Source organism: Kryptolebias marmoratus, linkage group LG2, assembly GCF_001649575.2.
Source record: "Kryptolebias marmoratus isolate JLee-2015 linkage group LG2, ASM164957v2, whole genome shotgun sequence".
Lineage (NCBI taxonomy): Eukaryota > Metazoa > Chordata > Actinopteri > Cyprinodontiformes > Rivulidae > Kryptolebias > Kryptolebias marmoratus.
Genome location: NC_051431.1, coordinates 8,567,704 through 8,583,072, shown reverse-complemented (window position 1 = coordinate 8,583,072; position 15,369 = coordinate 8,567,704). Strand labels below are relative to the sequence as shown.

General features: G+C 35.5%; 1 protein-coding gene across 10 annotated transcripts in view; it reads left to right on the top strand.

The window, feature by feature from the left end:
• Positions 1-15,369, top strand: part of ncam1b (neural cell adhesion molecule 1b) — a 93,811-nt gene that overhangs the window by 47,798 nt on the left and 30,644 nt on the right. For all 10 annotated transcript variants that reach the window (XM_017428339.3, XM_017428332.3, XM_017428330.3 and 7 more), the window contains exons 2-8: positions 5,640-5,714; positions 6,066-6,275; positions 6,847-6,990; positions 9,161-9,298; positions 9,724-9,841; positions 12,850-13,010; positions 14,716-14,858. In XM_017428339.3, the coding sequence (XP_017283828.1) occupies positions 5,640-5,714; positions 6,066-6,275; positions 6,847-6,990; positions 9,161-9,298; positions 9,724-9,841; positions 12,850-13,010; positions 14,716-14,858 (989 nt within the window). The remainder of the gene's footprint in view (positions 1-5,639; positions 5,715-6,065; positions 6,276-6,846; positions 6,991-9,160; positions 9,299-9,723; positions 9,842-12,849; positions 13,011-14,715; positions 14,859-15,369) is intronic.

The following is a 15,369-nucleotide window of genomic DNA, read 5'->3' as shown; positions in this document are numbered from 1 at the left end:
GGACTTTCTGATTCTCTTCAGGGTATCATTCTTCATCCTCATTTTCAAAGTCTTTTCAGATGTTTTACATAGAAAAAGGAACAATTGTAGATGTTTTTTCCAAAAACACTTTAACATTTAATGAGAGTGATTTGTGCTTTGTTTCACTGAAAGTACAGTTTATTATTTTTTCACTGTGACAATACAGAAAAAATAAAACATTTTAAGTATTTGCACGTTTAGGTTTTATGTGTGACTGAATTTTGCAATAAAATCTGAAAGGAGTTTGACCCTTGTGCTATGAGGTTTTGGATCTGGTAGTTAAAAAACAAAACAAACAAACAAACAAAAAAAAAAAACTTGACTTAATATTGAAGTTGTGTGAAGTAGTGTGATTCAACGAGTCCAATTTGGATTGTTCTTGTTTTGAGCATCTCACAAACACTTGGCTGGATTTTGGATTTTGTTTTGGGGAGTTTGGAGCACAGCTCTGTGAATTGCAATCTGTAAAGTTTTTTGGGCTATTGCTGAAAACCTCTTGCAGTCTGATGGCACACAGTGTCCTGCTGGGCGATTTGGCCGTGTTTGAGGAGGGGTATGGTAATTTGTTTAACAAGTACTGATGTGAAACTTGTTGTGAAATATCATCAATAAAAAAGCGAGGATCCATGTCTTTCCAGCTGAACATTACATGCTATCTGGATAAAGAACTCTATTCAACTTAGTTCCTATAAATATCAGTAGTTGTAATGTTGCGGCTCAACAATGTGCATTCTACACCATTATTCTTGGGTTTCAAACAGTTCGGCTACCAGAAGTTCACATGCAGATTGAATTTCTAGACCTCACAATTGCTTCTTGTAAATGGACCACCCCCTGCTGTGTAAGAGTGTCTACCTTTTAACAAGACTGGAGCTGCAGGATCTTTTAAGTCTCTTTTTACTATATGAAAAGTGAGCTGTTGTTGAAGAGCAATTAGCAAATCTTCTTAAGTCTTACTGAAGAGAAGCTGTGGCTTTACTTTCAGTCTGAGAGAGCCAATTAGTGCTTGGCCAACGGAGTGATTTAATTTCGAAGACTCTCAGATTGTTCAGGTGTGTTGCTGTTGTTTTCTGTCACCTGAATAAAGAACAAAAACATTTGGTGATTGAGAGGAAAGATGATCACGTGACAGAAATTCCCTGTGGAGTTCTCATCCCTCTGTCAACTTGTCTGCTGGATGTAAGAACCGTTTTTTGTATTGTTTGTCTTAATGGGTGAAGGAGCATTGTGAAGAATACAGAAAGACGTTTCAGCTTGGTTTACTGCTCTTTGGACTGAAGACAAAACATTAATGCATTCATTTAATTCAGTATGTGAAAATGTTATTTTGAAATGTTAAAAAAGCTATCTCAGTTATTTGTTTTGCTAGTAATATGAGTCACATGTCTATATCTACTTTGCTTAATGCCACTGTAAGAATTAATTGTGTTATGAATAATTCAACAACTTCTGCCTTTGTATTATTTTTGATTTTTGAGAAGGCAATTGATGTCTCTCAGGATGTTTGCTGATAGTTTATGTCAATGCCCAATATTATTCAATAGTAGCACGGAGCTAATTATTATTTCAGTATAGGCAAGCATTACCATAACTATTTCCACACCACAACGGCCATAATATTTTGGTGTTGTTTCTAACAATATACATAAAGAACACATTTTTCTTGCGTAAGTAATTTAACTAAATCAGTCAGTGAAGGTTCAGTCAGGAAAACAACATAGTAGCAACTTTTACTGAAGTAGATCACAGTCCAATGTTGTATTCAGGATCATTAAGAAACAGAATGCTGGGTTTAATCTTATTACAAAACAGGTCGTGTTTGGTTTTATCTAAAAGATTGTTAGATGTTTTTATTAAGGTTTTATTTGGCATCTTCCTGTTTTTAGATGTTCCACTGAAAAAAAAGTAGTGATGCGTTTCATATTTTGTTTTTAAAGCTTTTAGGATTTCTTTTAAAAGATGGCTTAATTGGTAAATGTTTTCACGTCACTTTATTAGACTGTAAATTGAGAACATCGTCATGCATTGGTCATGGCACACACAAGTTGTGACGTCAACAAGGCAGAGTTACTGTCTGAGATGTGCTACGCTCATTGCAGCCCCCCTGCTAAATTGTAGACATCACTACAAAAGAACACAACACACAGCAGAAATGGCACTAAAAGGAGTTCTACAGAAGTACATTCTTCATATTTATTTGCTTTACATTTAAGTTTTGCAGCAGAGTTTTTGATGTTGTTTTTATAAACTCTAGGATATGATAAGACTGTATTGAGTTGTTGATTTGTCCATTCTAAATGCGTTGCATCAGTGTTGTAGACAGAGTTTTGATCAGTATTTTACTATTAATGATTCCTATTATTCATCTATCCATCCATCCATCCAAATTCTTTACTCACTTGTTCCTGTTCAAGGTTGCTGGGAGCTGGTTCCTATCTCCAGCAGTTATTGAATGAGAGGCTGGGTACACCCTGGACAGGATCTTAAATTAAATCTTAAATTGGATAAAATCTTAAATTGTGGTCTCACCTCCTTTACCCTAACACAACATTTGTAGTACCTACCTACTTTTTGGTTTTTCTGTTTCTTTCTAGCCCAGACTACATTGCTTTGATTTCTCATTACAAAATAACTGTTATGGTCTGTATGTCTAGAAATGGTTTAGACACAGTTATAGAATAATGAGCTGCAATTAACAAAAGCTGCTCTGTTGTGCAACGATTGTTCAGCAGTAGGATGAGCCACAAAGTCATGCAACTTCAACTCCATTGCGAAAATGAAGCACAAAACATTGGAGGAAAAGGCCACTCCAAAACCAGAAAATACCAAAATTATGCACCACCACAGCTTGAAAAAATGTGGCTCAAGGATATGTTAAATCCTGCAGGGTTTGAAATAGTCAGCCTGAATGACAGTCACATAACCCACTGAGAACAAATAAACAACATGGACACACAATAATGCCATGTTGCACAAAAAGGGGTTTGGCCAAAAGTGTCAGAAACAAATGTCAAAATCCACTCAGTTGGATGAGTCCCCAAATAAGTCATGTTCCGTCTGTCTATGAATGGTTCAAAGGACACATAACATATGGAGTCCAGACGATTGTAATCAAAAAGGGTTTTTAATGAAACAATCACCACATACTGAACAGGGAACTGGGAGCCGTGGCCAAAACAAACAAAAGTGGGAGAGGCCTCGAACCTTAAACTGCTCACCTAAACCTATAATGTGATAAAATAAATCTGTGAACCAAAAACCTAGCAAACAGGACTGCTAGTAACTCCCAAACCCACTAACACAGCAGTGACAGGGTGCAGGCTGGCATCTATAATAAAAGGAGGATGGAGATGGAGCGTGGAACCAGCAACCAGCAAACATAAGGCCAATGCCTCAAGCCTCTCCTCTCTCCGCCTCGCTTGTTCAGTAGGCGGAGCTTGTTCCTTTTAAAATCCCATCAGCCAGTCAGGTCTGGAAACAGAAGGACATATTAATGAAGCAGACTATCATTCATAAAGATGACACAGGAGCCTGTAACAACAATACAACTTTCTTTTCTGTATTTGTGCATTTTTAATGTATTTTTTTATAGATTAGTTTAAATTGAAACAATGTCGATAGAAACTTCTCTCACCCAAAGAATGTAAGTGAGCTGTAGGAGTAAACCTCTCATAACTAATCATAATCTACATCATGCCTCTGCTGCTAATGAGTTGTTGAATGTAGTTTACATTTTGTCACACTTTTGTTCCTTCAGTCCAATTAAAACAAAATTTAGATTGCTTTTCCACTACATTAGCATAACATTGTGTTTTGTTCATAGTTGTGGGGGGAAAAAAAAGTGAGTAGGAGGTTGATCTCTGGGTTTGATGTTTTGTCACTTTGAACATCAAAGCCATTTGACAAAATTACAGTGTGGTTCAATTTAAAATGAAAGTTTTGAACAGCTGAATATCTGATTAAAGTGCTTATTTTGACACATGAGGATAATCTGACAGAAAAGACTGCGAGCTGAAGTGATTTCCATAGCTCAGAAATTGTACCCAACACTGTAGCTCAGATTGCAAGTATTAACTTTTTCTTTTGTCCGGGTCTTTTGATACAAGAAAATACAGCTTTCTTGTACTTCTAGGAGGAATTACAAGTGAAATTAATAAGGTAATTGATCAGGCAACAGTAAAAGTCGTTAACCCTTTGTTAAACCAGAAATCCACGAATGACTATCTGTATTTCTACTTCCCTCTATCATTTGTATTAAAACTTAAGAATTGAAATCCTGACTGTCCACACTGAAGGCACTACAGCAAAAAAATGCAACAATATGTCAGGCCAAACTTCCAAAATTGTTTGTTTTTCATTCCAATCTCTGAAGTCTAAAGTTTCATGAAGACACTGCATTTATCTACCATCTCTGATGTGTGGTTTTCTTTCTTCAGAGTATACTTTAATGTAATCCTGTTTATATGGTTCCATCATTTTTTAACACAATTACCTAATCCATTGCTTTATAATATACCAAAAGCAGTAAAAACAAAACATAACAAAACGCATTCACCGCAATATATTACAGACAAATAATGTAGTTTTCGCTCATTCAAAACAAAAAGTATATGCATTCAGGTATGTTGTATGTGGTCAGAATATGTTGATGTTTCCAGAGCACATTTTTCTAATAACCATTTCTTTCCAGCTGTGAATTGTAACTGATTAATTACAAACTTAATGTTATTTTTTTCTTGAGAGGACAGGCCTGCTGGCAGTGGAGGAATAGGAAAAGTTTATCATTTAGGCAGCAGGCCTGCAAGGGGCCAAATCTGGTCTAGTTATTGATGTGCATGAACTTTGGTTTATACTGATTTCTTGTTCCTACTGGCTTAAAAATGTATTTTCAAAGAAACATCCGTTGCCACCTTAAGGCAAAGAAAGTTTCACCTTCTGCAAGGTCATGGGCACAAAATGTGTAACAGCTCAAAGTATTTTTTTTCCAACAATTATTGACTTGACTTTGTGTTTGTACTTATACCAAGCACAAACTAAAATCAAGTATTTTTTTTAATAGTCAAAATATTCCTTCCTAATCAGTTTCTGTTTTATTAACTTAATAGAAATTTGTAATTATCTTCACCTAAGAAGGTATGAGGTTTACTGGGGAGGTTCTTTGTGGGATTATCAAAAATATTATGGGTGGATTTGTGATTTGCATGAAAATCTCACTAGAAGATCAAATTCAAAAGTAATTAACTTTTTCTGTTATTCAGAATCCTAATTGATTATTCTTCATTTCTTTTTGTGCTGTTTCATTTTTTATTTCAGATTATAAAACATTAAGGTTCCCCTTCAGGTTTCTTCTTTGTACTTGGGAATAATAGATGCATATTGAAACTCTGACAGTAAATCTGGTCTTTTTGAAGTTTTTTTTTAGGAGGACTGACTGTTGTTTTCTGGCAACTTCAGTTTTTTTTTTTTTTTTCTTTTGCATAAGATGCCTACGTTTGTTGTATTTGTTTTTTCGTAAATAGTTAATGCCATAGTATCAAAAGAGTGTTATGCATTTTTGCATATCAGGGATTTTTCTAACTTTGTGATGTATGTTTTATGTTTTTTTTATATATATATAGTTTCACTGGAAGTGCAGATCACACCAACTCATGGTGAGATTAGTCTTGGAGAGTCCAAATTCTTCATGTGTGATGGTAAGTTTACCACCATATTTCATTGTTTTTATTTCACCCATGCCCCTGCAGCAAAATAGCATGAATGTTGTTTTCATTCATGATTAATTAACCATCTCTGTGGTAAAAAACAAAACAAAAACTTTTTTCTACCATTTTTATAACACCCTTGTTGCCAGCTAATATGAGGTAAAAAAAAAAAAAAACCAAGGCAAAGTTAAAATTTACAAACTACAGGCTTTGGAATCTGCAGGATGATATACCACCTACATTCTTCCATCTGTTAGCAGTGTTACACTGTAATGATGTCAAATAAATCCCTTATAGATGTCTATTTTCCTAACTGCCACTCTGTTCTCTCTGCGTTTTTAGTTGTAGGCACTGCCAAGCACATAAACTGGTTTGGCCCAAATGGGGACAGAATAGAGCCGAACAGACCAGACCTGACTGTAACTCGTAACGATGAATCATCTTCCACCCTCACAATTTATAAAGCGGGCACTGAAGATGCTGGGACGTACAAGTGTGTCGCTACCAATGGAGACCAGCAAAGCGAGGCAACTGTCAGAGTGAAAATCTTTCGTAAGTAATCACCGCTTCTCATGCAGGACTGTCTCCAAATTATTGAATTCTATGAACACGGAAGAAAAAAAAGAATCCTGTTTATTGAACTCGTATTTTATTGACTGCTCAAAGGCAACACATTACTCTTTTTCTTTTCAAGTGAGGGTTTTTCATCAATTCAATAAACGGTCGGAAGACCATTAAAGGGCTGTTTAATGATCCTGTCTGTTGTGCACTTCCTGTGAGTGATGGGTTTTATTTTCCTTGAATGCCAAACATCAGCAGATGTCCATATAATGAAATCTGTTTCCAAACAGAACTTTTCTTTTATATCAGTGCCTACTTTAGGTTTTTATTGGAGATAGCCTTACATGTTATTTATTAGTACAATATTTTACAAAATAATACTGAGAAGAGAAGCTCAGTCAGTGCTGACATGTAGATAAGATTTAAAAAAAGGCTCTATGGAATCACTCTCACAGTTTCTTTTAGCTCCTGCCAAGGTCAGAGTAGGTACTCCCATCAAATGAAGAAGATTTTAGACTAACCAATCCTTAGTGAAAAACGTGTTTTTCTTATTTTATTACAGAGAGAATAACTTTCACAAATGCACCCTCCCCCCAAGAGTTTAATGAAGGAGATGATGCCAACATAATTTGTGATGTCATCAGCTCGCCTCCACCCACGGTCTTCTGGAAATATAATGGGGCCAAAATACAGATGGAAAAAGATGGTAAGAATTTTGATTTACTGTAATTCAAAACATTTAACGAGCTTAACTTTTCAGACAATGTTAATTAATAAGCATGTATTGTAGAATACTGATATTTTTATTGTGTTGTAGCTGATATTTAGACATTTTTACTCTAAAATAAAACCCCTTATTCTAAAAATTTCTGATGGAACTCTGAGCAATATTATTTATGTTGTGTAATTTAGTCAAATTTATTTAATGTTCAGCTAGCTGTTAAATAATAAAAAGGGCTTTACTATGAAGTAAGTAAATACTATTCATATGACAACTTTCAAGATAAAAATCACATCAAAATAATATGAAATACACAACAATTTAACAATTTAAGATAAATTCAGCATTATTATGTTGCTTATGTCCACCCTATTAAACAACTGGGAAATAGATCATTTGTATAAGGGGTTAGTGGCGCACATGTCAAAGTAAAAATGCTTAAAAGCACACATAGGCACCCAAAATCAGGCTACTTTATCATATGTATGCAAATTTGCCGGAGTTAGAAACTTGAAAGTGCTTGTGCTCTGCTGCTCACGCCTTTCTTCTCCAGGGTTTGTTTGTGCTTCGAAAGGAAAAATTAATTTCGGTCTTGAATTTGAAAATACAGAAGATTCGTACTCTCCTTTGACACTGAGCAATATAATATAGTGTTGGTATTGCTTACTAGAAAATAATCACAAACATTCGTGTGTGGGCTGCAGTAGTTTTTTGGGGGCAGTTATTACATGACTACATTCTTTTGGTTGATATTTAATCTGAAAACTGAAGAAGTTCGAGTTGCTTTTGGTCATATTCCTCTTTGTTTCAAGCTTGTGGGAAAACAATGATTCACAGATGAGAACACCAGTGGCAGCTCCGACTGAATATACAGAGTAGAAAATTAGATTGGACAGTATAGTGGTGTGTTCAAACTTTGGAACATTCAAATAATGAATACACAAATAAATAATAATAGAAATTTAGAGCAGTTGGGTGTGCTGAGTGTAGTAAACATCTGGCTTGTGCTGTAACATCTAGGATTTCAGCAGCAGCCTCATTACTGTAAGCCTTTGTAAGCTGCTTTTTTTGTTACAATGCCACAGGTGGGCAGCAAACAGGGGGATAGAAAGAGCTTTGAAAAGAGATATCTGCACCTTCAGTATAAACAAACTAAATTTATGTTTAAACGTTTGCTTGCGTGTATAGCTACCATCACTGTCTATAAATATCCCTATCATCTGGTTATGTAATGTCTACAATAAATCTGTTATTACACACCTTTATGGCTGAGCTAGGAAGAATTCAAGTAGTTTTTATTCCTCTCCTTACAGTGATAAAGGTATTCTTATTTGTAAAAGATTTGATGTCAAAATCCATAAAATACAGTTAAAGTAATAACTGCTGGAGACCAGTACCGAACAAAAAAAGCTATAAAATACCTGCATGGATAAAATGGTTAATGAGAAAGCTACCAAGCATACAGTGTCTGTCACATCCATTTAACATTACTGGTAAATCATCCATATGAATGTTAAATTATGAGTTAAGATACCAACCCTTAGAACACTGATACTCACATGGAATAAAATTGATTCTCGTAAAGGATCCAGGAACTTCGCTTTAAATTACAGCTTCTTGAATAATTTTTAATATTTATATGCCAGACACCTTGCAGGCATCGAAAAAGATGAAAATAAAAATAATGATTTTCTTGAAGGTGAAAAATATGTCTGTGTGATGTTTAAGAATAAAGCCGAACCTATTTTTTCCTAATGAATATAAATGGTTCCAGTGTAATCACATGAATTCTCTCCATCAGGTTGTAATTGTTTGCGGAGCGTGGTTAATGGATTTAATTGATCGGATTTGTCTTTACTGATGTGTTTCTTATTCTTTACTACCACACAAAATCTGACTGTATTAATCTGACTTGGATAAGAATTAATTAAAATGTTTGTAACTCAGTTAAAGACTAGAACCTGTTGAATAGAACTGTATTATATTTTTAATAAAATTATTGATTTAAGATGTATGTTATTGGATTTGTATCGGATAACCTTTGTTTTGAATTGGCACTTTATGAATAAACTAAACAAATTAAATTGAATAATATTTTGTAGTAAACTTCTGAAAGTAAAAATCCTAATAATCAATCTTTTCTGTTGCATTTTAGTTCGTTTTAAGGTACTCGGCAACAATCACCTTCAAATCCGTGGCATAAAGAAGACCGATGAGGGCTTATACATGTGTGAGGCTCGCCTCATGGCCCGTGGAGAGATTGATCTGCGTGCCATCGACGTCGTCGTGAATGGTTAGCAACCCTTTCCTCCTCACACCAGTTTGTCTTCCTTTTTGCTCCTGGCAGGTGACACTTAAATAAGCTGTTGAACTTTAGAGGCGACCAGGCTCAGTATTATTGTCGAAACAGTTGCCCAGAGCAACTGCTTATGAAAGATCATTTGTGCTAATGAAATCTGTTTTTGCAGCTTCTGAAACTAGCAAATTAGTTTGCCTACAATTAGTCGTCTGTATGTGTCATTAAGGCTGTTTCTGTCTCAGTTTCTGCTGGTTGTCTGTCTTAGCATTTATAGTACCAGTCAACACTTTTGAAACACCTACATAGTCTGGGAAACCAGTCAAATATTTTGACTGGTTGTAAAAATCCATTTCAATGACAGTCTTTCCATGTGTTTGTTTTCCCTTTGTATTTTTTTTTTATACCCTTTTTTCTCTCAGTGCTTCCGACCATCAGAATATGGCAATCAGAAGTAAATTCCACTGCAGATGTTGGGCAGCCTGCCATGCTAACTTGTGCTGTTGATGGCTATCCTGAACCCATGGTGACCTGGACAAGGTAAACCTTTTTCATGAGTGGTGACATTTGTCAGTGCCAGTGTGTTGTCCTTAATACCCTGTTTATTATTTTTTGGACATAAAAGAAGAAAAAAAGTCTTTCCATGTTTGAGTTGCACAAGTATGTACACAGTCACAGTAATGTTTTTGTTAAATTGTTTATGTAGCCTTTTTTAGCCTTCTCTCAGTGACATGGGTATGTTTTTTACTTGACTTATTAAAGTAAAGAATGTATCATTTGAATAGTTGTCCTGCTTGCACATCAAATGTTTTGATTTGATAATATCACCAGGTGTAAAAGTTATGTATTTGCTAGTTGATGGCAGTTTGAGTAGGCATATTAAGATTAAAAGCGATTCTAATAATTGTTGAAACAATTCATTCTGAAGCAAAACAATCAAAAACAAACAATCTGACTCAGTCCTAAAGTAAAATTTTTCACTATGAACTGTGGCGAATATTTAAAGTTATAGCATAACAAATTTAAATTCAAAGTACCACATTGTACAGTGGTGTGGCTGGAAATTAGGCGTTTTAGCTGTAGTCAGTGAAAACGGCCCGGAGGATTTGTTAATACATAGCATCAGTGGAGGTAAAAGCTGACAGGAACAAACTAATGAGGCAGGGCTAATCAAAAATAATGAGCTGTGTGGGTTGTAAGTGGACCAACAAAAAAATTAGTTATCATCTTGAAAATACGCAAACATTACTTCTACAGCTTAAGATTTTCCCACAAGTTTATTAAGTGGTTTGTTTCAGAGTTGCATCTCTTCTTGCATAAGAAATAGTAATTAGGCATGACAGTCAGTATAAACAATTATAATTTTGTGTGATGTGGGTTGTCTTTCATCCTTCAGAAGGACTGCATGACAAATGCAATTTTACTCAAGATTAGAGAGCAATAGCCTCAGTTGCATGCTTTACGTCTTTTGGGTAAAACTGTAAAAAAATGCAAACAATAATTTATAATAATTTAGAGTAATGGTTGAAAAATACGTAATGTCAACATTGTTCACAATTGATTTATTATATTTCTGTGCGCAAGGCACTAGGTTTTTGGAGACGTTCTGATAGATAATTTATTCGTTGCAATAGGACACTTAATCACAAGGTATCAAAGGTGAACAGTGAAACCTGAAGAGCAACATGTCAACAATAGCCACATTATCTGTGTATCTGAATACAGCCATTGATAGACTCCCGCTTTGTTAAACTCTTTCCATTTATCTTGTTTCCAAGACAGCAAATAATACTACAGACAACTTAGATCCTGGGTCACAGAGTTTAAACAGTCCAGCAGCTACAGTTTGCCTTGGCTTCCAGTGTTTTGTTATCAGTGGATTCAGTTTTAGGGCAATTAGAAAGCACCAACAACTTGCTGAATATGTCACGGAAACACAAAAACCTTCACAAACAGTCAAGTTAGAGGGCAGAAAACATTATTTGCTTTACATGGCTGGCAATGGTGCACAGTGAATTGTAGAGAAGTAGAACTACACAAAGAAAGCCTTAGGAGAAAGGCAGTCCTTAAATGATCCAAACTGAACTTAGAACAAACAATTACATGGCCAAGACTAAGCCCCTGTCTTTGAGGCTCGAGTACTTTCTGCCTTTTAATGCCCAGGCTGCACATTTGGCTCTTTTTTTAGTACTTCCCTGTTTTCCATTTTCTAGAGAACTTTTCTACAGTAGCCACGACCGGCTAAAGAAACTGTGGTGAGAAGTACACTGTATTCACACAGCTGGACGTTAAAAGTCCAAAGAAGCAGTAAACACATTTAGTTACACAAACTTTAGAAAAAAGCCACATCCTGTAGAAACTGTTGGCTACAAATGCTCTTTTGGTGAAACCCACAGCTTTGGCCCAAAGGCAGGGTGGTCATCTCCCAATCAATCCCCAGCTATTGCCATTATGTGTTGAAGTGTCTTTGAGCAAGACACTAAACCCCCTACTGCCCACCAATATTCTTATTGTTGTATAAGTGAGAATATAAAAGTACTGTAGAAATTAAGTGAAATGTCCAATAGAAAGCACTGATTGTGTGTAAAGGGGTTGAATGAGAAACTGTAAAGCACTTTGCATAACCTGGAGAGGTTAAAAAAGCACTCTATAAAAGTGTGGGCCATTTAATATATGTTACTTGGTAACACACCGGAATTCTGACTTAATGAATTCAAAGCCTTTGAACAAAAGTTACAGAGTGACGCAGCGAAACAACCAGAGCACGTCAATAAACTGAGAGAGTTACACGAGTGGTTTTAAGTCAACTGCACTATGCACTCAAATAACAAACTAAAGGACAAAAGTAATGTTCAGTTACTCTGACCACATTTCTTAAGCCTATAGGGAAGGCCAATCTTACAAAGTGAATTTCTAACTGTGAAACAATTCAGGCCAAAAGAAGTGATGGAACAAGTTGAAACGTGTGGACATGACACAAAAACAGTTTGTTTGTTTTTTTTTAAACCTACACCTCTCAACTCTCTGGTGCATCTAGTTTTTAGCAGCTCACACTGGCAAAAGTCTAGAAAAGCAGGACTGGGAGGAAAGCCAAGAAGATGGACCATCATAATTTTAAATTTTGCATATTATCCTTGTGTATATTTTAAGCATTTGATTCTGGAGCAACAGTCACTGTTTCTGTTTCTGTATTCGTTCTCTAAATTGTTGCTGTTTCTCATTATTAATTACTGACTATAGCTTTTTTTTAAATTCTAAAATAGGAATACCACCTACTGCAAAGTGTTTCTAAGTCTTTTGTAAATTGTATAAAAGAACTCACAAAAACAGTTTCCTCTAAGAGTTTCAGTTTTCACATCGTCTTCTTTTAGCGCTGCATTTGTATTTGATTTGTTGGCCTTTCTTACTTTGTCCCCCGGGGATCCAGGAACTACTGCACGTTTTCTAGAGACTCGGGTATCCTGATTTCAAACAAAGAAGTTGAGAAGTGATGTTTGAAAACTGCTCAGCTTGACTAATTTGGTGTTTAACATCCGTGATGTCGACAGGAACGGGGTCAAACTCGAGGATGAGGAGAAGTACGGTTTTAATGATGATGGCTCAGAAATGACGATAATGGATGTCTCCAAACTGGATGAAGGAGAGTACACCTGCATTGCCAAGAACAAGGCTGGGGAAAGTGAAAAGGAGCTCAGTCTGAGAGTGTTCGGTAAGACAGATTGTTTTATGTACTGTACGCACATGAAGTAGTGACAATGTAAAATGTTCCAAGTGAGTGGGAATGATATATTTGAGCATGTATGTGGAGGAAGAACAATAGTATGGTTTTGTGTCTGTTTTAAGACGGACAAGAATAAAGTGTTGATCTGGTGTGGGTTGTTGATGTTTTATGTAGGAATGTGCTGAAGGATTTACAGAACAAGTAAACAAGGATGAGCTCAGTAGACTTTTTCTTTTTCTCCTTTTCTCATTAGGTTGTTCTTGTCTTTATTCTGTTTTGTCACAACAAATATATTTTCAGTTCCAATCATAATATGAGTTCATGTCATTGTCAGTTAAATTTCTTGTGTGTTGGCTGGTGCAATTTGCTCCCCTAAGTGGAAGAGGTGCCCTTTGTAATTTCTTCAGAGCAAACAATTATCACAAAATTATTCAAGACAGCAGTCAAAGCCCATTGTTTACCTCATTATTTCCAAGATTTTTCCGAGTTTCACAAAACTGTGCTTGCCTTACATTAATATGTACAAAGCTTCAATCTTGTGTTTCTTTGTTAAGATCCGCCTCTGCATATATAAAATGACAAATGTGGATTTTCTGAATCATTGTTTAGTTTTTACAAATTCTTTGGCACTAGGTGCCCACCATTACAATGTTTGACTGGATATTTATATTTTATAACACATTATTAAACCTGAAGGCAAATATAAGTCTCTGGACATTTATGATTTCAGTTATTTAAAACTTAATAATCAAAGGTAATATTAAAAAATAGAGCAGATAATGCATTTAAAATAAAGCACCAGCTTCATCTGTATTCTGTGTGTTTCTGTTTTCTCTTTTTCGTCTTGAACAATACAATTGCCAGTGAAATGGCAGAGTACTTCAGTTTGAGTCATATATATCCCTAGAATATAAAATATCTGATCTTAGAGTATTTTGGATGAAAAGAGAAAGCCAAGAGTTGACAAAGCAGAAAAATGTCCAAGTTCTTATAAAAAATGTTTTTAAAAGAAAGATTCTAATTTCTATAATAGTTTTTTTTGTTAACAGATCTTTTTAACATAGCAGTGTTTAAATCAGTAAAGCACATGTGGCAATTGTAGAATACATTTGAATGCGTATATGAGAATGCATTATAAATAAATGCAAATATAAGAACTGTAGTACGTGCAAGGTTACTTCAGAATTTATTTGTGTTGCCCAAGGACTCGCTAGTTTTCTTTTGTAAAATATAAACTCACTGCATTGAATATTTTCCATTTATTGTCTAAACCATGCCTTCATCCTTTGTGGAGTGGAATAAAAAAAGATGAGAGCAGTTGGTAATAGTCACCCACATGCCTCTGAAGTAGCACTTCGGTTCGCTTTGCTGGGCTCGTGTCAGCGGTGTTACACTCTGCTGCGCTTTAAGGTTAGCTCTGTTGACGATTAACTCAAATGTGAGCTGTAATGAAGACGTCCTCCTTCGAGATAGAGCAAATTAGTTTGTTAATTACATTTAAATCCAAATGTGGTCATCAAAACATAAGCACTGCTACCATAAAAATCCCTCACCTGTTAACTACTGATCCTCGTTCACCTTTAAACTCACCCCAGATTTACGAAGTTACTCCGTGTGCTCGCGCTGCGAAACCACCTGCCTGCTTTTGTTTTCGCCGAAGTAGTTTTGTGAACGTCAGGTTTGTCTTTTACAGTTAAACCCAAGATCACATACATTGTAAACCAGACTACTTCGGAGATGGAGGAGCAGGTAACTCTGACATGTGAGGCAACAGGAGATCCGACGCCTACCATAAGCTGGAGCTACGGGGAGCACACCTTTACTGAAGGCGAGCAGGTAAAAATCATGAAAGAAGAATAGATGACTTTAGTCTCTAAATAACTGAGCATCTAATGCTCTAAAGTCTCACCTTTAAAGAACCAGGATACTGCAGATGTTCCTCCTCATGAAATAAAATAAATGGATTGGCTTCATGTTAGAGGTGCATCCTGTAGTTAAAAAAACTCAAGTTTTAAGCAATTAGTACATTAAAAAAGCACTTGGAAGAAATAAGATGATGGCAATGTATCGCTTCTAGAAGCACAGAGTATAATCTGTAAAAGCTTCTTTTCCAGGCAGTTTGCGATCCTTTCAAAATTTCAATATTTCTGAAGTTTCAGCACTGTCGTCTTGTGCATCTTTCATGCTGTCCAGTTTTAACAAAATACAGGTGCTGGTCATAAAATTAGAATATCATGAAAAAGTAGATTGATTTCAGTAATTCCATTTAAAAAGTGAAACTTGTATATTATATTCATACATTACATACAAACTCATATATTTCAAATGTTTATTTCGTTTAATTTTG